Source organism: Nematolebias whitei, chromosome 20 (assembly GCF_014905685.2).
Source record: "Nematolebias whitei isolate Nwh7 chromosome 20, NemWhi1, whole genome shotgun sequence".
NCBI lineage: Eukaryota > Metazoa > Chordata > Actinopteri > Cyprinodontiformes > Rivulidae > Nematolebias > Nematolebias whitei.
In genome coordinates this window covers 33,614,393-33,637,264 of record NC_056517.1, presented here as the reverse complement: position 1 = coordinate 33,637,264, position 22,872 = coordinate 33,614,393, and the positions used below count along the sequence as shown (strand labels likewise).

At 40.2% G+C, this 22,872-nt stretch overlaps 1 protein-coding gene across 1 annotated transcript in view; it reads left to right on the top strand.

The window, feature by feature from the left end:
* The window catches only part of prkdc (protein kinase, DNA-activated, catalytic subunit), a 59,971-nt gene extending 48,081 nt beyond the window's left edge, over positions 1–11,890 (top strand). Inside the window, exons 67-86 of the mRNA XM_037694155.1 lie at positions 100–208; positions 313–415; positions 494–656; positions 736–910; positions 985–1,178; positions 1,275–1,458; positions 1,601–1,761; positions 2,628–2,839; positions 2,910–2,997; positions 4,851–4,994; positions 5,685–5,898; positions 6,011–6,078; positions 6,155–6,375; positions 8,305–8,397; positions 8,598–8,681; positions 9,150–9,221; positions 9,293–9,494; positions 10,111–10,299; positions 10,403–10,542; positions 11,544–11,890. Of these exons, the coding sequence (XP_037550083.1) occupies positions 100–208; positions 313–415; positions 494–656; positions 736–910; positions 985–1,178; positions 1,275–1,458; positions 1,601–1,761; positions 2,628–2,839; positions 2,910–2,997; positions 4,851–4,994; positions 5,685–5,898; positions 6,011–6,078; positions 6,155–6,375; positions 8,305–8,397; positions 8,598–8,681; positions 9,150–9,221; positions 9,293–9,494; positions 10,111–10,299; positions 10,403–10,542; positions 11,544–11,748 (3,021 nt within the window). The 3' untranslated portion in view covers positions 11,749–11,890. The remainder of the gene's footprint in view (positions 1–99; positions 209–312; positions 416–493; positions 657–735; positions 911–984; positions 1,179–1,274; positions 1,459–1,600; positions 1,762–2,627; positions 2,840–2,909; positions 2,998–4,850; positions 4,995–5,684; positions 5,899–6,010; positions 6,079–6,154; positions 6,376–8,304; positions 8,398–8,597; positions 8,682–9,149; positions 9,222–9,292; positions 9,495–10,110; positions 10,300–10,402; positions 10,543–11,543) is intronic.
* The last annotated feature ends 10,982 nt before the right edge of the window (positions 11,891–22,872 follow it).

The window sequence follows — 22,872 nt, the reverse complement described above, 5'->3', positions numbered from 1 at the left end:
ATAAACGTATCGAAAAGTAAACAACAGAGTGACCAGTGACTCTGCATTAGCTCGAGTATTGAGGCGTTTGCATTTATGTTTGATCTGCTCGTGTCTCAGAGTTACTCCAGTGTGGACACACTCCTGACTCAGAGTCGGCTGACCGTCCTGCAGTCGGTGCAGGCCTTGATCGAGATCCAGGACTTCCTGCTGTTCATCAAAGGAGACGGTAAGAATCCTCCTTTAATAGCATTTCTAAGGTTGACTGGCTGTGGCGGCCATCTTGAACATTCACTCGGTAACACAATAATTTATTCCCCTACATCCTGTTAGTGTCTGTGAGTTCTCTGAAGCGCCTCATCGGGTCGTGGACTGATCGATATCCTGATGCGAAAGTGGATCCGGTAAACGTGTGGGATGACATCATTACGTCTCGGTGAGAAGAACCAGACCAAAAGGTTGTGGGTTTTATTTAACATTGGACACAGTTTGAGTTCTGGTCTCTGTGGTTCAGATGTTTCTTCTTGGACAAGATCAAAGAGAAGCTGAGAGTCCACGCTCCCAGAGACAGCATGGACGTAGACGAGTCCCAGGACCCAGCAGGCGACGTCGAGACGATGGTGAACGACTGCAAGTTCAACATGAAGCTCCGCATGGCCGACAGCACCTGTCAGCAGGTAAAGAACCGCAGCTGGAGGGGAACGTTCTGTTCCACCACATCCTGTCAGTCTCATCCTGAGCTGCAAATGTTTCCAGAAAAACTTCCCGGTTGCCACCAAGCTGCTGAAGGAGCTTCACAGAGAAGCTAAAACTAACCGAGCATGGCTGCTGTCCTGGGTCCACAGCTTCAGCCGCTATAATCAGAAGCGCAGCCAGACCCAGGGTTCTGTGGAGCAGATCGGTGCCATGCTGAAGACCATCCCGCTGCTGGGTAAGAAGAACCTCCTGACGCACATCAGGTTGGAAGTTCACGCTCATGATGAACGGATTACCGTCTCTCTGCAGAGGAGCTTCAGGCTGACTGTCAGAGTGCCTCAGCCAAAGTGTTCAGACACCAGAAGATCCTCCTGGGTACATCGTTCCACGTGTTGGCCTCGGCTGTCAGCCGAAGCCCATCGGTCCTGGGAACAATTGACCGCGAGAAAACCGAGAGAGTTGTTCAGCTTTCAGGAGCTGCCTGGCCCAGTCAAAACCCAAAGGTGCTCAACTTTACCCACTTTTAGTTTGGAAACAAAAGTGTGTTTTGTATTCAAAATGAGATCTAAAAACTTTCCGATTGATCTCCTTTCCTGCAGGAAGTGGAGGTGGGGTTGCAGTTGCATGCGCTCAAGTTGCTACGGGAGGCAAACAGGAAGGCTGATGAGGAGCTCCAGTCCTTCGCACAGGACTTTGTGGAGACCGGCGGCGTCACAGAGACGTACATGGCTTTGGCAAACTTCTGTGACAAGCTGCTGCGAGACGAGGAGCAGAGCGATACAGGTCAACATTTATATTTGGTTTATTGTGCAGCCATGTTGGAAATATATTCAGTACGTGCTCTAAACTGCTGTTAGCGGACCATCTTTATTAAGTACTATGTATCCTCCCATATCCAATTAGTCGTTTATACATTTGTTTGCAGAGATCCCGTTTCCGGAAGCTGTGGCGCTGCCGGTTCACGTGGTGGAGAGCATGTTGAAAGCGCTGAAGATGAACTCTGAGGAGGCTCGACTCAAGTTCCCTCGCCTGCTGCAGATCATCGAGTTGTACCCGTCTGAGACGCTGGACCTCATGACAAAAGAGGTGAGTCTGGTGCCAACACATGAACATAAGAACCTGTATGTGCTCGATAAGTACCACATACCACTGGTACCAGGTACATACTCTGTAAGTACCAAATATGTACCGTATTACTAAGTATTCAATACACACTAGGCAAGTATCTGGTATGTAACCAGTGCTTACATGGTACTTAAGTATGTGTGTGTACATACCGAGTAGTTACCTAGAGCACACTTGGTAAATACATAGTTTGTATTTAATTATCTAGTACGTACTTGGAACCCACCTGGTAAGAACCTTGTATGTATGTAATATGCAGTATTTCCCCTACCATTATACAAGCTCGGCACCCCACCCTGTCAATAGAACTGAGCACCCTGCCTACAGGCTGTTAGTGAGAGGTATGTACATTATGCAGTAGCTACAAAGTTTGTTACAGCTGCATACTCGGTTTGTTTTTAGTAAGTACTACACACCTGGTACTTACCAGTAACTTACGGAGTACATACTAGGTAGGTACCTTGTACGTGCTTTGTCATTACCTGGTTAGTATTCTGTAAAACCTTGGTACTTGCTGAGTACTAGGTACTTGGTATGTACCAGGTAAATTTTGGGGTTGTACCAGATAGTATCTGTTAAGTACCAGTTAAATACTAGATAAGTAGATGGCAAGTTTTGCATACGTACCAGAAATACATCAGGGTGTTTTATGAATCACTACCTTTAGTTTACTTTCTCAGTCGTGTAATTTTATTTAAAAATCTGCATCTTGAACTAAAGTATATCTGTTGGTCTCATCAAAGAAAACCACCAAGAAAGACGGAGCTCCGTAATCGTTGGACGCAGTCCGTTTCCCGGTTGTGAACTTCCTGTCTGTCTGTGGTCAGATGGCGTCCGTTCCCTGCTGGATCCTGATCAGCTGGATCAGTCAAATGGTGGCTCTGCTGGACAAGCCTGAAGCCGTGGCGGTGCAGCGCTGCGTTGGGCAGATAGCAGAGTTCTACCCTCAGGCTCTGGTTTACGCTCTCATGATCAGCAGCGAGAGTTACCGGTTCGAGGACTCGGCTACGGGTCACCAGCAGAGGGAATATGTTAACAGGTATCCTGTCAAATTACTTTTGTATTTCAAAACCTCTGTTCCGTTTAGAGAATTGTGTTTGTGTCAACAGGCTCAGGAGCTTGCTGGATAAAGGCGGCGCTGTGAGGAACTTTGTGGACGCCCTTCAGCAGCTCACAAACCCTGAGATGATTTTTAAGGTACTGAAAACAACTAACAACTAGAGAAATTGAATTTCCTGTGAAAATGCAGCATGAATGCTAATTGCAGAAGAACTTGCTGAAAAATGGCTGAAATTAGCTAAAAAAAAATCTGAAATGTAGCTGACATGGAAAAACAAGCCTAAATGAGCAGAAGAAAGCAGAAAGAACATGCATTTGCTGAATTAAGTTTAAATAAGCAGATATGAGCACAGAAATTATGAAATTAACAACAAAAAAAAAAGCTGAAATGAGCAAAAATAGCAGAAAAGTAGCTGAAAAGATAAAAAAAAAAAAAGCTTAAAGTACCAGAAGGAAGTGGAAAGAAATAAAATGAGCTTAAAATAATGTGGATTTAGCTGAAAAAGCTGAAATTAACATCAAAAGAGCTACCAGTAAATAGTAGCTGAAAGAGCAGGAAAAGCTGAAACTAGCAGAAAAAAGCTGAAAGGACCATAACAACCTGAAATTAGTATAAAGAAGTTAATTAGGCTGAAAGTAGCAGAAATTATCACGAAAAACTTTATCTGAAAACAGCTGAAATTAGCTAAAAATACTAAAAGCTAACTGAAAATGTAGAAAAGCTTAAATTAGCAGAAGAAAGCAGAAACTAGATGTTTGCTTATTTATGCTGAAAGGAGGAAAAAGTGGAAATTATCTGAAAAAAGTTGAAATTGGCAAAACAAAAAAAACTGCTAAAAACTTGCTAAAACGGCAAAAAGAAGCTCAAGTTACCAGAAGGAAGTTTTTTTTTCATTTTTGCTGAATTTTGCTGAAAAGTTGAAATTATTGCAAAAAATCTGGAATTGGCTGAAAAGTTAAAATTGGCATAAAACAGCTAAATAGTGGCTGCAATAACTGAAACTAGCAGAAAAAAGCTGAAAGGAGCATAACAAGCTGAAATTAGCAGAAGTAATGTAATTAGGCTGAAAGTAGCAGAAATGAGCACAAAAACTTGAATTTATCTGAAAACAGCTGAAATTAGCTAAAATATGCTAAAAAGCTAGTTGAAAAGGTAGAACAATTAGCAGACGAAAGCAGAAAGAACACGTTTGCCTATTTAGGTTTAAAGAATCAGAAATGAGCACCAAAAAGTGGAAATTATCTGAAAAAATGCAGAAATAAAAAATAAAATAAACCGCTGTAAAGTAGCTACAAAATCAGAAAGAAGCTTAAATTACCAGAAGGAAGCGAAGAGGGCACGTTTTTGTTGAATTGGGCTGATAAAAGTTTAAATTAGTGCAAAAAATGTGGAATTAGCCAAAAAAGCTAAAATTAGCATAAAACAGCTAAATTATACCTGAAATAGCAGAAAAAGCTGAAACTTGCATAAATAAGCTGACAGGAGCATAAACTGAAATTAGCAGAAAGAAGTTAGAAGAAGCACAAAAATTTTGTAGTTGGTAGAAAGAATCTAAAAGGAGCACAAAACAGCTGAAAGTAGCTGAAAAAAAAACGTTTAAATTTGCAGAAGGAAGCTGAAAGAAGCTGAAGCAGATAAAAAAGTGAAAGGAGCAGTAAAAGGTTGTGAACACATCTAAACATTTTGACGGATGTAAAATGAGCTCAATTAATTTTCTATGCGAAATAAAATTAGCAGAAAATGCTAAATATTTCAAAAAGCTAAAGTTGCACCAACACCAAAAGTCAGAGCACCCTTCGCCTGAATGAGCCGAACGTTTTGATTTCTGATTTGTTGAAAAAGAACAAAAATTGTGGAGTGAAAAATATGCAGAAAAACGTACGGAAGAAAAATATTTCACAATCGTGCCAATGCTTCATAAACATTCACACAATAATTCTGCCAGCTCTGCAAAGTTTTGGACTGACGTGAAGTATTATTACTCTCACAGGACTGGTGGGACATCGTGAAAAACGAACTGGAGAAGCCGACCTTTGACCAGAAGCAGATGAGTGACATGTACGAGGAGATGCGCTCCCAGCTCGGGGATCGGAGCGCCGACGGACATGGGATGTTTCGCAAGAGATTCGTTCAGGTTTGGTCTTTAAAATAAAACATGCACATCCTGTATAAAGTAACAGCTTCTAACCAAACCTAGTACTTTTGGTCTTTCTGATGTATTTTTGGTTGGTAAAGGAACTAAAGTGGGACTAAATGTAAGTTTGAGCTGGTTTTCCAGAATAGAAACTAGGGAGGAGAATACATTTACCAGTATATTCCTGCCCTGCGCTTCTACTACAGAGGGCAGTATTTTTACTACAGTACTTCTCAGGTCAAAGCAATACACACATGACTGCTGAAGGAAAAATTAGTGATTTGGGAAAGTTTTACATCTCCGTACATTTGCTGTATGTATACAAGATGTATTCTTTTAGAGTTTGTGGTGTTTAAAGTTCTTCTGTTTCTCACAACTGTACGTGTTTTGGGAGGTAAAAACCTCCAGGAGCTGTGGTTGGAGTCCAGTTAAACGTATATTATTTATGTTTTCTTTTTAGACAAGCGGTGTACTTTAACTTTTATACAAAGAACCCTCAACTTGGCGTCAGTCCTCATTTCTTTGCCTTTTTAAATTAAGTATAGCTAATGTTTTGATAGATGGTTGATCTGTTTTTGCTCGATTCTTAGTGAACACTGTTAGTATTTGTAACAACCTACTGCATTTTGCAAACCCCAACTACAGAAAAATAAGCAAAACCGATTTTTATTTTTATCGTGTTCTTTGCAGAAATTTTCCAAAGATGTGGAGAAGCTGTTGGGACCTGACGGGAGCAACCTGTTTAAGAAGAAGAATGACAAAACCCTTGTGGGACAGGTGGATAAGCTGGCAGGGTCCATGCGTAACTTTACTAACAAGAAGGAACCGGGGAACCTGAAGGAGTACTCGCCCTGGCTGAGTGGGTTTAAAGCCGACCCGTTCGGTAACGAGCTGGAGGTTCCAGGTCAGCAGATTTGTTTGTTTTTATTTACTTTGTCTAAATATGTGGTTTTAATGTTATATTGTATCATATGGTTTGTAATTAAAATTAAAGCCCCCCCCCCCTCTTGTTGTAGGACAATATGACGGCAGATCGAAACCATTACCGGAGTATCACGCAAAGATAACCGGCTTCGATGAACGGGTGAGCTTTTATCGGTGTTACGTTTAATAATCTGGGTTGTGTGCTGGTCGGGTCAAAGGTCGTTTCTGCCCCGCAGGTTAAGGTGATGTCTTCGATGCGTCGCCCCAAACGTCTGATCATCCGCGGGGACGATGAGCGGGACCACCCCTTTCTGGTGAAGGGCAGCGAGGATCTGCGTCAGGACCAACGCATCGAGCAGCTTTTCGCCGTCATGAACATTGTGCTGAGTCATGATACGAGCTGCACGCAGCGAGGCTTGCAGCTCCACACCTACCAGGTCATTCCCATAACTACCAGGTACTTGACCCACCTGATCTTTGCCTTAACACCAGCTGACTGTGAGAAGGGATGAAATGAAACTTAATTGAACTCAATTTTATTTTCTTCGTCGGTGACACCATGTGTATAAGAAATAACACGGTTATCTCTTTAAGAATTACAGTAACTAATATGATTCGTCATTGGTCAATTACACATTGACACCCTTCGCACAAAATTAAAAAAAATTCAAAATTGAGAAGAAATTTAAAAGGAGGCCAACGCAGCTTACGGCCCAGACTCTTATTTTGAAAAATATCTACCAGCTTTCTTTTAAAACTCCAGTTTAAAACATTTTCCCATTTTTCCTGTTTGTTTTTTATGCTTTTTATTCATTCGTTTGTTTTAAGGGAACTACCGGTAGTATAATTAATATAACTAACGATTCAGAGTCTGCTGAGTCACTAGTTGCCAAGGTGATTCCCGCCTTTTCTAGGGTGCAGGTGTGGGGGTGGAGCATACAGCATTCAAGAACCTGCTAAATAATATCACAAGTGACTTGGAATCTGCAGAGTCCCAATTTCTTTGGTATTTCCCGCTGTTTTTGGAGCGCAAGTGGGGAGGCAAAGCCCTTGATCCTATTTAAGAACCTGCTGAATTATTTAACCAAAGACTAATAATCGGCTGACTCACTAGTTGCCATGGCAATTCCCTTCTTTTCTGGGTAGCAGGTGGCGAGGCGGAGCGCACACCATTCTTTTTTAGGTTGACAGAAACACAAATGGAAATTGAGCCTCAAAGAAACTGTTACTTAAAAAAAAAAAGTTGTATTCTTGAACTGCGAGTAGGCCTGTCGCGATAAACAAATCAATTAATCGCATGATAAATGAAAATTATCGACCGTTTTCATTTATCGGCTTTATCGTTTCTTCGTGTCTCTCTCTTTGTACTGAAGACACTGGATGACAAAAAGCTCAACTCCAGTGCTCTTCACTGACACCTCCCGTTCTTTTCTCTCTTTAAAATCTGTTTTAATCATCCAAAATTGCGTTTTTGGATAGTTAAAAGCAGCTAAGCTGAGAAGCTAAGCTACGAGCTAAGCTAACAGGCTGACCTCGGGGAAAAAAACTCCGTCTTGTCGAAGCTCCAAAATTCACGGTTGAAACCCGTGCCTTTGTGTAAAAAGTTGTTTTTCTCTGCAAAAAGAAGTTGAGAACTTGTTTACTGATTTTTTTTTATTAAAAGCTTTGTGTGACAAATGCTATGCTAAAGAACTCAAACCTCACCGAGCGTCCGCCATTTTGAGAACCAAAAAACTGGAAGGAGAGACAGCCCATGTCATGTCAAGGGGCCTCCCTCCCATTTTTCTTAAAGAGACACGCTGCTTGCTCCCTCACTATCCATCCTTTGGTTCAAACAGTCTTATACTTCCATCTGGTGGTCAAAAAAAGGTAATTTGACAATTACTAATTATTGTCGAATTTCAAACAATCGTTTATCGCAATCATTTCTGAGACAATTAATCGCCCAGCAAAATTTGTTATCGTGACAGGCCGAACTGTGAACGCCATAAACTTTTGCTGGACTTGTACATAATTTTTATTTATCGCTAGTGTATTATTTAAGAAATATGACAAATAAAAGATACTCTTCTTTCAACTTTGACGAGAAAATTCTGAGCTTACATAACATGTCATATGTCCTCAAACATTTATGGGGACATTTTTGGCTGTTTTATGCTTATTTTGTCAACATTGTATTATACTTATGTACTAAAATACATAACATTGTATTTCTGATTAAGCATCACGTTTTGATGCATATTTTTTTTATTACTAAAAAGAATTAAACTAAAAATTGGGACATAAACAAAAGAATAAAGTTCTGCTTTGCTTCTTTTTATTTGAACTCCTAATAATTAGAAATCCTATTTATTAATTTAACTGAATTTTTTTTTAATGTTTTTAGAATTGGTTTGATTGAATGGATGGAGAACACGTGTACTCTGAAGGAGTTTTTGTACAACACCATGACAGACGAGGAGCAGCAAAGAGCAGGGAGGTGCAGTACACTGCGTTCACGTTTTATCTACTACCATAGATGCTCAAGAGGATTTATTTACTGGTTTAATTTTTACCAGAACATGAAAATAAATTTAAAAGATTTGTTTTCCCTTGCTGAAGAAGTAAAATTGCTTTTGCACTAATATTTTCATAATTTCAGAATTATTACGGGTATTTATGAGTATTTTTTGTTTTTAGATGTGCTGAAATCTACCACGATTGGCTCTCAAACTTCGGTTCTGCTTCTACTAATAATATTTTCCTCTATGGATTGGCTTACAGGTAAGATGGCTGAATATTGTACCATGCGACTAAAACTTATTATAACTGCAAACTCACTGCCGGTGTGTGTTCACATGCCTGTTAGCATAATATCTGATCAACCACTGGATGGATTGTATTGGAACTCTTAGAAATAAAAACTGATGACTGAACTTTTGGAGCCGTTGGATTCAAGATGGCCACCTTGGCTAACTTTGGTAAACACAAAAACAGCCAAAATTCGAGCAGTTTTATAGATAATTAGCTAAAATTTAGTGTGGTAGTAGTTGAGAGTTGTCCCCAAGCGTCAACAATCTGCACAAGGTCCCGTCAAATTGCACGAGTTGGTGCGTAACTTTTTATTTTTTTTATTTTTTTAGGTTTGACCCAAACGGCTTCAACTTTGTCATGTCTCAGCATAAAATGGTTTTATTTTGAAACTCCTGCATGAAGGATGGCGGGTGATATGAATTCTTTTGTTCTGAACAGGAAGGCCAAACGTGCCGATGCCGTGAACAACTTCCTGAAAGTCCTGCAGCAGGTGCCGAGTGATCTGCTGAAGTAAGTAATATAAAACGAAGCTTCTGATGGAGACGAGCGGCTGTGTTCGACTTCCTGTTTTTAATTTGTAGGAGAGCCTTCCTGAAGATGTGCAGCAGCCCCGAGGCCTTCCTCTCCCTGCGCTCCCACTTCATCAGCTCCCACGCTCTGCTCTGCATCAGCAACTGGATCCTGGGCATCGGAGACCGCCACCTGTCCAATTTCATGATCAACACGGAAACAGGCGGCATGATTGGCATCGACTTCGGCCACGCCTTTGGGTCGGCCACGCAGGTCGGGATTCAGTTTGTGCCTCAAACGTTTGTTTGTGCTGCGATAACCACACAACAGGCGAAGGGAGTGTAAGAAAAAAGGCTAAAATATCTACATGAACGTAGAGAAATGACTCTTTCTGCTAAAATGAACCTGAATGACAGCTGAAATGTGCTAAAGAAGCTGAAGTTGAGTTGTAAAAGATTAAAGAAGCAAAACACTAGTTAAAAACAGCTAAACAGTAGCTAGCACTAGCTAAAATAAAAGCATAATATCAATAGGTTAGCTATAAGCTTTTAGCATCAGAACTTTAACTAAACGGTATAAGTAGCAGAATTTTACCTAAAAGTATCAAAACATTAGCTAAAAGTATCAAAACGCTAGCTAAAAGCAGCAAAAATTAGCTAAAATATCAATAGTTTAGTTAAAAGCTATAAGTAGCAGAATTTTAGCTAAAAGCTAAAATGATCAAAACATTAGATTGAAACTCAAAATACCAATAGTGCTAAAACCCAAAATAGCAAAAAAAACCTCTTAAGTAGCAAAAAACTAAAATCCTAAAGTAGCTAAACACTAGCTAAAAGCTGAAAATGGCAGTACATTAGTACAAAGAGTAAAAATTGTGTTTTGCTTCCAGTTTCTTCCCGTGCCGGAGCTCATGCCTTTCCGGCTGACCCAACAGTTCTTGAATCTGATGCAACCCCTGAAGGAGTCCGGTTTGATCCAGAGCATCATGATCCACTCTCTGAGAGCCTACCGGGCCGAGCCGGACCTTCTGCTGAACACCATGGACGTATTTGTTAAAGAACCCTTGCTGGACTGGAAGGTAAAACAGCAACAACAGCTAAAGTTTAAAGGATTTGAAATTCTGCTGCTGCCACTAAAAACCACGGCGTTTGACCATTTTAAATGTACTCGTAATTTGTCAGAACTTTGAGGTGAAACAGCTGAAGAAAGCTGGAACGTGGACCGAGAGCGTGAACACTAAGGAGATCAACTGGTTCCCCCTGCAGAAAGTCAACTTCGCCAGGAGGAAACTAGAAGGAGCGAATCCAGCTGCTATAACCAGGTACCACCGGATCAGGTTCTGTGATTGGTCAGTCGGAAGCAGGATGATGAGGATTCTTAAAGGGATAGTTCAGAGCTTTTAAAGTGAGGTTATGTGGAGCAGTTAGGAACATTTAATACGTTACCTGTTGTAGATGGAGAAATAGTTCCGTTCTTACTGGACCGATGAGCTGACGACTTCTCTGAGAGGGGTCAAGTCTAAATCTTTTACGCGGTTGTTCTGATAGAAATATTGGTCCAGGAAGTGTTTCAGCCAGTTTCTCACTGGGCTTTAAAAGTTAGTCTCGCTCGTTTTCTTGTCTATGAATTTTTAAACCCGTTCAAAACATTTACTATAATTCTCTCTCGAAATACTCTACGTATAGACACGTCTTTTTTTTTGTGTTCACGCCTTGCTGAACTGTACTTTCAAGTTTTCGTGGTAATTTCTGCAACTTTCAGCCTAATTAACTATTTTCTGCTAATTTCATCATGTCACTCCTTTCAGCTTATTTCTGCTAGTTTCAGCTACTATTGAGCTTTTTTAATGCTATGTAGCTTTTTTAGCTAATTACACATTCTTGAAGCTCAATTCAGCTCCTTCCACTTCCTTCTAGTTTAAGCTGCTTTCTGCCTTTTCAGCTACTTCTCAGCTATTTTGTTGCTAATTTCAGCTCTTTTAGCCAATTTCCTCGTTTTTTTACTCACTTCTGCTTTTTTAAACCTAATTCAGCAAATATGTTCTTTCTGCTTTCTTCTGTTCATCCATTTCAGCTATTTTTCAGCATATTTTTAACTGATTTTAGCCGTTTTTCAGCAAGTTCTTCTGCAACAAGCATTCACTGCATTTTCACAGGATCCCAAAGGTGAAATGTTGAACGAGTACAGGGTGGACTTTCTTCCCGTCACTCTTCTCGGTTCTTCACTTATCGTTTAATCTCTGGGTTCACAATAATCAGCTAAAGTGTGACCGTCTGATCATTTAGGTCTGCTTCTGTGTGTTTGGTTGTTTTTTTTAATCAGCGAGGAGCTGAAGCTGGGTTTTGAAAAGGACGCGGCGTTCCCGGGGATGCAGGCCGTAGCTCTGGGGTCGGAGGAGCACAACGTTCGGGCGAAGCTTCCAGCTGAAGGTCTGTCTGTGGAGAAGCAGGTGGACTGCCTGCTGGACCAGGCCATGGACCCAAACGTGCTGGGCCGGGTCTGGGCGGGCTGGGAGCCGTGGTTCTGAGGGTTCCTGTTTAAAATCAAACATTCATAATCGGTTCAGGCGATGATGATGGGAAGGGAAATGTGAAATGTGAAGGAAAATACGTGTAATGTCGCCTTTTATTGAAACTGTTCAGGAAATTAAACGAGTTATTACAAATTTACTGGTGACCTTCTTTTTTTTATCAATTGTAACATTTAAAAAGCTATTAAAGGGTCTAAACTGCAAAATGAGATAAACATAAACAGAACTTTCCTTGAATCAGATTCTGTCCAGTGATGCGACGTGTTTCGTTTTTTTTTTTAAACCACATGATGGAGACAAAACAAACATGATGACACTTTACAAACAAAAAAACTGTTGGAAGAGAAAAAAATAACCAAATCCTAAAAACAAACAGCTGTTAAGAGAAAAAGGCATTAGTACGGAAGCTGAGAGAGGACATTAAGGCTCCAGAACCAGTGGAGGTTCTGAGATTCATGTCTAAACTGGCTGGTGGAACTCGGGGCTTCGCCTTCAGTTCTCTTTAAAACAGCCGAAGAGCCCATCTGCTCCGCCTCCAATATGTTCAGCAGGCATGGTCTCCATGGCAACATGAATATGGGCAATTTATCACATGCAAGATAAACGTTCATACAGTTTGGGTTTGACAGGAGGTGGTTCGTATTTCTCTCCGTGTGAGCACGAGCCTGCGGCAAACATCGAGTTCAATCAGACAGCACTTCCTGTCCCGCCCACTGCCTCCACCTGCGACGTCGTGGGAGGAGCCAAGATGGCGTCCAAAGAGACCAACATCAACGATTTGATCACCAGCAAGCCCAGCTGGATCTGTGGCGCCAGTTGATCGTAATCTTTTAACAATTAATAGAATTGATAATTAATGTCAGTTGAATTCAACAAACGGGCAGCACGGTGGCGCAACTGGTAGAGCTGCTGCCTCTCAGCGAGCAGGTCCCTGGTTCAAACCCCGGTCCAGGGGCCTTTCTGGGTGGAGTTTGCATGTTCTCTCCGTGCATGCGTGGGTTTTCTCCGGGTACTCCGGTTTCCTCCCACAGACCAAAAACATGCATGTTAGGCTGATTGGTAACTCTAAATTGTCTCTAGGTGTGAGTGAGAGAGTGAATGGCTGTTTGTCTCGTTTGTCTCTATGTGTCCCTGTGATGGACTTGCGACCCGTCCAGGGTGTACCCCGCCCCTCGCACAGTGATTGCTGGACATGGGCACCAGCGACCCCCGTGACCCGAAATGGAATAAGCGGGTAAAGAAAATGGATGGATGGATGGATGAATTCAACAAACGTAAATCAGCTGGATGATAACGGGTCTCCTGTCCATCACAGGGACACCTGGACAGGTCTCCAGTCCATCACAGGGACACACAGAGACAAACAACTGTCCACTCTCTCACTCATGCCAAGGGACACTTTAGAGTTACCAGTGATCTTAACAGGCATGTGTGGGAGGAAACAGGAGTACTTGGACAATGTGTGCATGGGAAGAACATGTAAAGTCCACATCTCGGAGGACCCACTGCTGCCACAGTTTAAAGTAAAACATGTCCACCACTGATATTTACAAGCCTTGGAGAAGATAAGTCGTCGTCTGCGTGCAGCCTGCACACCTGAACCTGTCAAACGCTAAACCTCAAACGCAGCACGATGGATTAGTGGTTAACTCCGATGCCTCACAGCATCCAGGTCCTGGGTTCAAGCCCTGCCCTTGTCTTCTTCATATCTGAGCTCAGTTTTGATAACAGTTTATCTGTTTTAAATTGTGCTCTACAAATAAAGATGACTTGACTTGACTTGACAGTGTGAATAGTCTGGTTACTTTTCTTACGACCTTTACTTTGGCGCACGTTACTGACCGGCGGGGAGCAGCTTTGCATCGTGTGCGCACACAATGTGTATTTTTCATATTGGGGGGGGGGGGGGGGGGGGGGGGCACGGTGGCTCAGTTGGTTGAGCTGCCGCCTCTCAGTGAGAAGGTCACTGGATCAAATCCCCACTGGTGGAGGGCATTCTAGGTGGAGCCTGCATGTTCTCTCCGTGCTGCGCGTCTTCTCCAATTTTAAACGCAGAGCCAGCACGATTTGTTAGCACTCGGAGTACGAGTTGGGGATGACTCTCAGCTACTACCACACCAAACTTTAGCTCGTCTTCTGTAAAAATGATTACGCTGTAGCCATTTTTGTGTTTGATATGACGATCAGCTGTGGCGGCCATCTTGAATTAAGTTGGCTTCCAAATTTACCAGTTGTAGATGTTCATCCATTGATGACATGAGTTTCATTTGAATTTGTCCAATATTTGGCGAGATATTTTGCTAACACAGACCAACTAGCAATTACCACCCCTTTTTCCATAGCAGCTGTTGAGATTTGGTTTTCTCATGTGAATATATTAAATAGAAAAGAATGCTTTCTGGCTCAATTAAAAATAAGATTTATTCAATTTCTTATTATAGATACCAGTAATATAAATATTACTTTAAACTTCCCGTTTTATTTTTTCAGATCAAGAAAATACTTTCCTGCGAGACTAATTTATTTCAAATGTTCTTCAATGGTTGTGTTTTGTCATGTTTCAGGTTTTAAAGGACAAAAAGCTAAAGTTTTGTCACATTTAAGTCAAGACAGGAAGCAGAGGCTGTTTTCACAAAAGCCGAACTTTTGACTCGTTCTTGTTCCTAAAGAGCCCCAGATCTGGTCTGGGATCAGTTTCCAAACCAAACTAAGCTCCGGTAAGAGTTAAGACACTTTACAGTTCCTCTTTTTAAAAGGTTCCTCAAAAGAAAAAACATTAAGTTGACTTTAAAGCTGGCATTTTTATGTTACTGAGCTGGAGAAAAAATTTGAAACTGCCTCATTGGATTTATAAAAAATCCACTTTGTTCCTTATTTTTAGGACTCAGTACAAATCTGTTTATAGCTGATAAATCAAACACGTGAAACTTTTATTTGGCCTCATCCGAACTAAAAGTTTAAGTAAAAGCTAAAAAAGCTTAGGTACATTTAGCATTCAGCAAAAGCTAGCTAAAAGCTAGAAGGAGCAAATGTTAAAGCTAAATGTAGCAAAAGACTAGCTAAAATCTAAATTGAGCAAAATGCTAGCTAAAAGGATCAAAAGGCCAAGTAAAACTGAATGTAGCAAAAGGTTAGGTAAATGTTAAGTGTGGTACATTTAACATTTAAAGCTTAGACAAATAGCCTAAAAGTAGCAAAAAGCTAGCTAAAATCTAAAAGGAGCAAAAGGTTAAGTAAAAGCTAAGTCTAGCAAAAGGTCATATTTAAGCTAAATGTAGCAAAAGGCAAATTTAAAAAATAGCTCAATGGTAGCTAAAATGAGCAAAAGGCTGGGTAAAAGCTAATGGTAGGAAAAGATAGAGTAAAGGCTAAATCTAGCAAAAGTTTAAAAAGCTAAATGTAACAAAGGGCTAGCTAAAATCTAAAAGGAGCAAAAGGCTTGGCAAAAACTAATTGTAAAAAAAAGGCTAACTAAAAGCTAGAAGAACTTAAAGAAATTTAAAGGATAACTAAAAGTTTAAAAGCTAAAAGGCTAGGTAGGTAATTGTCACAAAATGCTGTGAAATCCAAACTCAGCAAAAATGTAGTAAAATAGTTTTCTGATGGTACCATGTACTATAATAAACTGAAAGCAATGACAACAACGTGTAAAATAAATAGTCAACAAAAATAAACCAAATACCATAAATGATGTACAAATTGCTGCAGCAGTTATTGTTCTTAAGTGCACTTAAATACTATTGCAAGAGACAGAAACCAAAATCAATGCAAGGCCTTGTCGGGAAATAAATAAATAAAGGAAACGTCCATCATCAACTGTGACAAACGAGCCGTGTCCCCGAGTACGAGTTTGTAGAGTTTAGGATGTTCATGGAGGTTTTAAGAGGTCGTATGAGTTCAAGCAAGAGGAAAGTGTGTTGGAAGCTGTTTTTTATGTGAGCAAAGCTAAATGAGATGGGACCTTGGGCTGTATCAGCCTCCTACCAGACCATAGGACGAGTTCATTTGTAGGCTGGGATCCCAGACTCCTAACTGGGCAGTTAGCTTGCCATCCACAAACCTCCAAGCTGATTGACAGGTTTGAGTTAATCCAAGTTCATCCGAGTCCACCTCACCTGTATTAGACAAACAGGACTTGTAAGGTTCTATAAATCAAGCTAATAACAAATCCTAGCTTGACCATGTGTACACATAACACAAATCCAAAATAAAACTAATAAATCCCAAATAAATACATTATTAACATTTACAATAATTTTGTTCAGTGTTTGCACAACAAATAATCCAGAATAGGCATACAATGCAATACAAACAGCAGTGGGTCTGCTAAAAGCTAAGCACTAGCAGCTAATGCTAAAACAATTCAGAATCGCCAATTCCAAGATAATTTCACACTTAAACAGATGAAAACGTCCCTCTGTGTGTTGGTCGTCTGGTCTAAAGGTTTTACATCAATACACTTAGTCAAATAAAACAGCAGAAACACTTTAGAGACCAAAATATCAAATTGTTTGTAAAAACAGACCTGGTAGTAGCCATCAACATGCTTCCCCCATCCATCCACATATATACACATCGCCCCCTGTTGTTCACTGCATCCAGGTCCTACTCCAGCCATCTATCTGACTGAGAGGAAGTCAGTGCAGCTTCTACCTTTCATCCATGGCCACAATTGGTTAGACGTGATCACATGACTTACGTGAGGGGTGGAACTACTCTGTGAGCACATACTTTCCGCCGTACACGTCGCTATACGTATACACCGCCGTATAAGTCGCATCAGTCCAAATATGTCTAATAAAATGGAAGGAAAAAAACTATATATATATATATATATGTATATATATGTCGCTTCGCCGTATAAGTCGCATCTGTTATGCGTCACCGCTGACGCGTCGCGTTTATGCATCACCGCTGACAACCCAGAAATGTGGGCCGGTGTTGTGCCAAAAATCAATTGGTTGCCAAATGGCGACCGCAGGAGCATGCACAGGACTTTAACAAGAATTTAACAAGATTAACACTTAAAAACAATGATTTGTTTGCTCCACATTATAGCAAAGGTGTGTCTCAGTTGAACTTTTACTTAATAAATGCACTTTGATGGTCAAATCAGTTGCATTTTGCCGGGGCGGCGCAGCGAAATGAAGCTGATTTGACGGTTGCTCCAGGCATGATCTCGGAGCTGGACGAAGGTGGCAGGCTTTGGCAAGCCGATTGTATCATTAATAGTCCCTTTTACCCATTTCATGATGCAACGGCATGCCATACAACTCGAGTGCCATCTAGCGGCAGAAAATAGTAGTGTTCAATACCAACAATTTTCAGTCAGGTCATCTGGACAGTTTCTTTTTTTGTGTGTACTGAAACGTTTCACCTTCCATCCAGAAGGCTTCATCAGTCAAGGAAACACGCAACACAAAACTGATTCTTCCCCCAACAGCTTACTCCAAAGTGGAACAAACCAGTTATGTTGGTGCTAAGATGGTCTCTTTGGCACACCCCCTCCTCCGGTGCCAGCCCTCGTCCTTGTTGACAGTCATGTCAAACTGGTTCAAAACCAACAAAGTCCATGCTCAATAATCCAGGTATATATTGATGGTTTTGAACTAGTTTGATATGACTGTCAACAAGGACGAGGGCCAGTACCGGAGGAGGGGGCATGCCAAAGAGACCATTTTAACACCAACATAACTGGTTTGTTCCACTTTGGAGTAAGCTGTTGAGGGAAGAATCAGTTTTGTTTTGTGTTGTGTGTTTCCTTGACTGATGAAGCCTTCTGGATGGAAGGTGAAACGTTTCAGCACAAAAAAAAAAGAAACTGTCCAATGACCTGACTGAAAATTGTTGGATTGTACACCTGGATTATTGAGCATGGACTTTGTAGGTAGTGTTCAATATTTTCAACGTCAGAATGAATGAAAACGGTCACATCTCAGCCAAAAATTGGTTTATAAATATGAGGAAAAAACACAAATAAGTCACTTCGGCGTATAAGTCGCAGGGCATGCAAATTATGCAAAAAACTGCGACTTATACATCGGAAAATACGGTAATTCAAGGGGCATTCACAGACAGCAATAAGTGGGAATTTAAAGAACACTTAGGTCTAGTGGAAATAAATATAAATATATATAGTTTTAACCCCAGGCTACACCTACCTACAAATAGCTTAAAATCTAAGTTATTCATTTTATTTATTGTCTACAAGAAGGTGCTGTGGCACCTTCTGCCCCCTCGGTTCCCACAGTCTTGGTTGACTCCCTTAAAGACAGCAGTGACCCAACTTAGACCAGATTTCCCTCTCCAGTCTCGTCAGAATTAAAGTTTTTGAGTTTAATAGTCATAAATCGTAGTTTCTGGACTAAGAAGGAAAAACACAAGAAATAGTTGATCCATTTTTTAATAGACTTGAACCATCAAAAATAAGGAAACAGTCGAACTGAACAAAAACTCTTCAGAACCAAAGGTTTCAAGTCTCTAACCACCTTGGTTTTGGAACAGGACCCGGGTTCAGAGAAAACAAAATGTCCCAACAATCTTCTGTATTAACGGTGACGGCGGATTATCAGAACCGGGCCCGATTGGCCTGTTCGCGGGCCACAGGTCAATACTGCGGCAGTTTTAATACTCCGTTGCTTCGTTGTTCCTTCACTTCTGCGGTGCCGTTGTTATTGCATGAGACGTCACCTGCAGTTTAACTGGGCAAAGGCCACTTCCTGTTAGCAAAATAAGAGCGTATTCATGTACTGACTGAGGCTTGCAGTTTGACCAAACGTTATTAAAAACCTCATTGAAACAGAGTTTAAAAAAAATGTCAATAAAAATAATCTCAACATTAGTAATTATCTTTTTTTTTTTTTACAAATTACATATAAAAAACAAGAAGATGTAACAAACCATGACAAGTATTAAACAGGGCAGTCCAAATACAAGATACAGAAGTTGAAACAAGAATAAAATTGTGCATCATATTAAATAATGCATAAATTCTGAATTAGAGTCTCTAAAAGCAGATTTGTTTAACGGTGAAACATCTTAAGGGCTTTGGGTTAAGGCGCAGAGACTTCTTAAATTAGAGGACACTTTGTAATACACTCCAAATAAAATAAAAAAAAGACGTACCACTGTAGTTTAAAATAAAAAAGTAGTGCATTTAGTCACAACGAAGACACGTTAATAAGGTTTTTATTTTTACCGTTCATTACTGCATGTGTTTTAACTCTAATCTGCCAAAGTGCGCCATGCATAAACTGTATTTCTGTAGGATGTTCTGATCCGTTCCAAATGATGACATATTGCAAATAAAAATCATAATAAAACCGTTAAAACCATTCGACTTTAATTACTTAAATTTATGTGAATAAACTTGGGTATTCTCTTATGTTGGAGTCTTAAATTTACTTAAAAATGTTGTTTTTCATGATTTAAAACATGAATTTGGGTCAAGAAAAAGTCAAATCCCAAATTAAAGTCATGATATGAATAAAAAAAGATATGAAGACATTTATTGAGATGGTTTGACTATAAATCGATAAGAAAAACGTTTATGAAAAATGAACATGTAGATATTCTCTAAGATGTGAATGACAATAAAAAATATCTGAATGTTTGTGGGAAATTTGCCTTTTTTTCCTCGCAAAATTATAACTTAATCTACGTAAAATAAAAGTTTTGACTTTCCAGTTAGGACTTTCCACAAACCAGAGAACATTAAAAAATTAATAATAATAATAAAGAAAACTGTCTTGCAAATTTCAGATTTTTCAAAATAAGAGAATACCTGTATTTAAGTTTCTTCACGCAGATAAATGGCAATAATTTTTGTTATTTCTGCAACTTTTCTCCACATTGACAGAATTATATACCATGCAGTAGTTAACTTGCCATGGCGGGGTGCTCATGATTTTTATTTTTTTTTTTTTGGGGTGGGGGGGGGGGGGGGCATTCAACATGAGAGAAGAGTCGCCTTTAGCTTTTTAGCTATAGCGCCTGTATTGCACGCTGCTAGCTTAGCGCGACACGTTTGAGTTGTGCGCTGTTTATACAGTTTTTGAGTGTGTGGGGGTTCAGCTTGAGAGAAGACACAACGTGAGCGCTGCCTTTAGCTTTATTAGCTAGAGAACCGGTATTTCGCGCCGCTAGCTTAGTTCGGTTTGGTAGGCGGGGTGCTCAGTTCTGTTGGAGGGGTGGGGCACCCAGCTTATATAACGGTAGGGGAAACACTGCCATGAGTTTACTATTGCAATAGTGTCAATGTAAATTTGGGGGTTTTTACGGATTATTTTAGACCGTTCTTTTTCCAGGCTACAATGACTTTACAACGTACGTCATCCGTGATTTTTAAAAACAAGAATTGTGTTTATAAGTTTGAAGAACTGTGACTCTCGGATGAGAGGAACCAACAAACTTCAAGGCAGATCAAAGACAAGAAGAAGTCCGTTTGGAGTTGTGGCTTGAACCTAAAAACCCTGGAACAACGATCAAGCACAGTGGTGGTAGCATCATGCTGTAGGACTGGTGGATCGCACAAACTAGTGAATGGAATAATAGAGGAGGACTACCTCCAAGTTCTTAAACTTTGCCTAAATCGACAGCTAGATGGTTGATGTTTGGTCCAAGTTTTTAATCATTTTCAGCCTCACGTCCACATGGAAACAGATGTTTGATGGGCCTCAGAATGGCACGTTTTGAAAACTTGTTTCAGAGTGGGGAAATATCTTGCAATGTGGATGACTAAAACGCAACGGTTTCATCCTGTTCGTACACGGTGTAGCACATGCCTTGTTTCCTGTTTTTGGTGTATCTTTGTAGTTACATATATACATATAGTTACAGCTAACTGGGTCATTGTGTGGATGAAAAGGTTTTTTTTTTATTTTTTAGATGAGGATATTTTTAGAAACAACAAATAAAACAGTTGTTTTTGGGGCAACTGTGTTTGCGTGTGAACAACCAGGACCCCAAACGCACACCAGGAGTGGTTTCTGACTGGATAATTGGGGCTAACATTAAGCTTCTGGAATGGCCTTCTCAAAGCTGCCACTTCAACATAAAATCTTTGGTCAGGTCCGTTTTCAGGAAACCAACCAGTTTAACTGAGCTCTGCCAAGAAGAGCAGGCAAATATCAAGCCAGGATCTTGTTGATGGAGACAAAATAGTCCAGGTGAGACTGGCTGAGGGATATTTAACCAAATATTGGTTAGAGAGTACGAACTGAGCCTATGTGGATTGGAGAAAATCCACAATAAACTCAAACTTGTGAACCCAATTCTTGTTTTTAAAAATCATTTGTTGTATATTGTAGAATCATTTCACCTTGGAAAAAGGACAGCTCAGACAAAAAGCGCAAAATTAATGACATTCATGTTCATGAAGAGTGGATAGAAACTTATGAGTAAAGCTAAATGTTTGGTCTAAAACATCAAACAAAATCAAGATTTTGCATAAGGAGCTTTTTAGCTTGAGACAAAAAAATAAATCCAAAACGTAAAGATGCAGAGTTTGAAAGCAGAAAAAAAACTACTGTTCTTTCATGAAATATCCAATGGGTTTTAGTAAAATACATTTCCAGAGGTTGTTTTTGTTCAAGTTGCTAAATACTCATATAGTACCCAACATAACAGCTCCACTCAGGTTATTTATACTTGATTTGTAAAAAAAAAAAATATAAAAAAATACCTGGTTGTAGCACCAAAAGCTTAAGAATAGGTGTAAAAGAATTACCCAAGAGGAAAATAATGACAGAATAAATTAAAATGATTAGTTTTGTTTAAGCCTGTATTTCAAAAGGCTGTGACTGTTGGCAACACAAAATTGCGAGAAAATACACAAATTTTCACTTGGGATCAGACTGAATTTGTACCTATGACACATTTGTATGTAACTGAAAGATATCCTTGTCATTTTAGTCGCAAAGTGTCTGAATTTGGTCACAATTTGGTCTATTATCGTCTTCAAACGCTCCCAAAGTTGCCTCACGTTTCTGTCTCTTTCTAAACAAAAAAGCAAATAACTGTAAAGTTGGTCCGACTTTAGGCTACTCCGATCGTTCATAAATTACTAATGAAGGCAGAGTCGTCGCACAGACACATGAGCTAACATAAATGAGGTGTGGAGAACGTTAGATCCTACAGTCAGGTGGTCGCATGGACCATATGTAATCGCCACATCACATCTACCTTTCCACACGTCGACTGTTACGGCTCTGTTACTACCACGCCTGGCAGCTCAGAGGCACATCAGCGTTGGGTTGACTTTAACCCGTCAAGCCGCTTCTGTTCTTTCAGAAATCAGACCACCTAGGTGGTCAGAAGGCGTCTCAGTACAGACTTTGTTCCTGAAAGTTACTTCTGAATGGAAACTAAACTGAGAAGGGTTTGAGAATTTCTTGAAAGTGCCTTACAGCTCAGGCGAGGAGTTTGAGAAACCCCGCAAACATTTGGAGACATTCTGGAGACTCCCTCAGGAACGCTGTTGGCTATTTGCCGCCAACAGGCACAGTGTAGTGAGATGCAGGTTTTAGATTTTTAAAGTTGACCAGTTAGGGTAGCATCTAACTGGGTTGGCGAATGGCGTTCACCATCCGGAACATCTTGCACTGTTTGCAGAGGGTTCTCAACGTTCTCGCTTAAGTCGCGCATTTGTGCAACAACTTTGTTTTTGTGCTGGAGCTTTATTTTGACACCTGCACAGGAGATCTGATCTGCATGTCCACGACGTTGGGGGTGGGAAAACCTATCAGTGAGTGACGATAAGTAAAAAAACTAGAACAAGTATTTTTCCTAGAACACAGCTTTGTAATTATGTTCACAAATATAGGCAGGGATTTTCATAAACTGGGCTCACTTGGTTGCAAACACTCAAATTTGAGTGAGACCAGAAGGGAAAATGTGCGTATTTTCTCATAATATGGAGTCGCCAACTAGTGTCCAGCCCTGTGACCCACGGCTTTAGACTTGAGGTAGACCGATCAGACCCTTTTCAGTGGCTGATGGTCAACTGATAAAGAAGATTTGTTTAGTATTAGCTTAAAAATATTAGTTTATTTGTCACATATATTGTAATCTACTGGTTTGTGAGAAACAATAGATAAAATATTGGTGCCTTAGATTTATTGT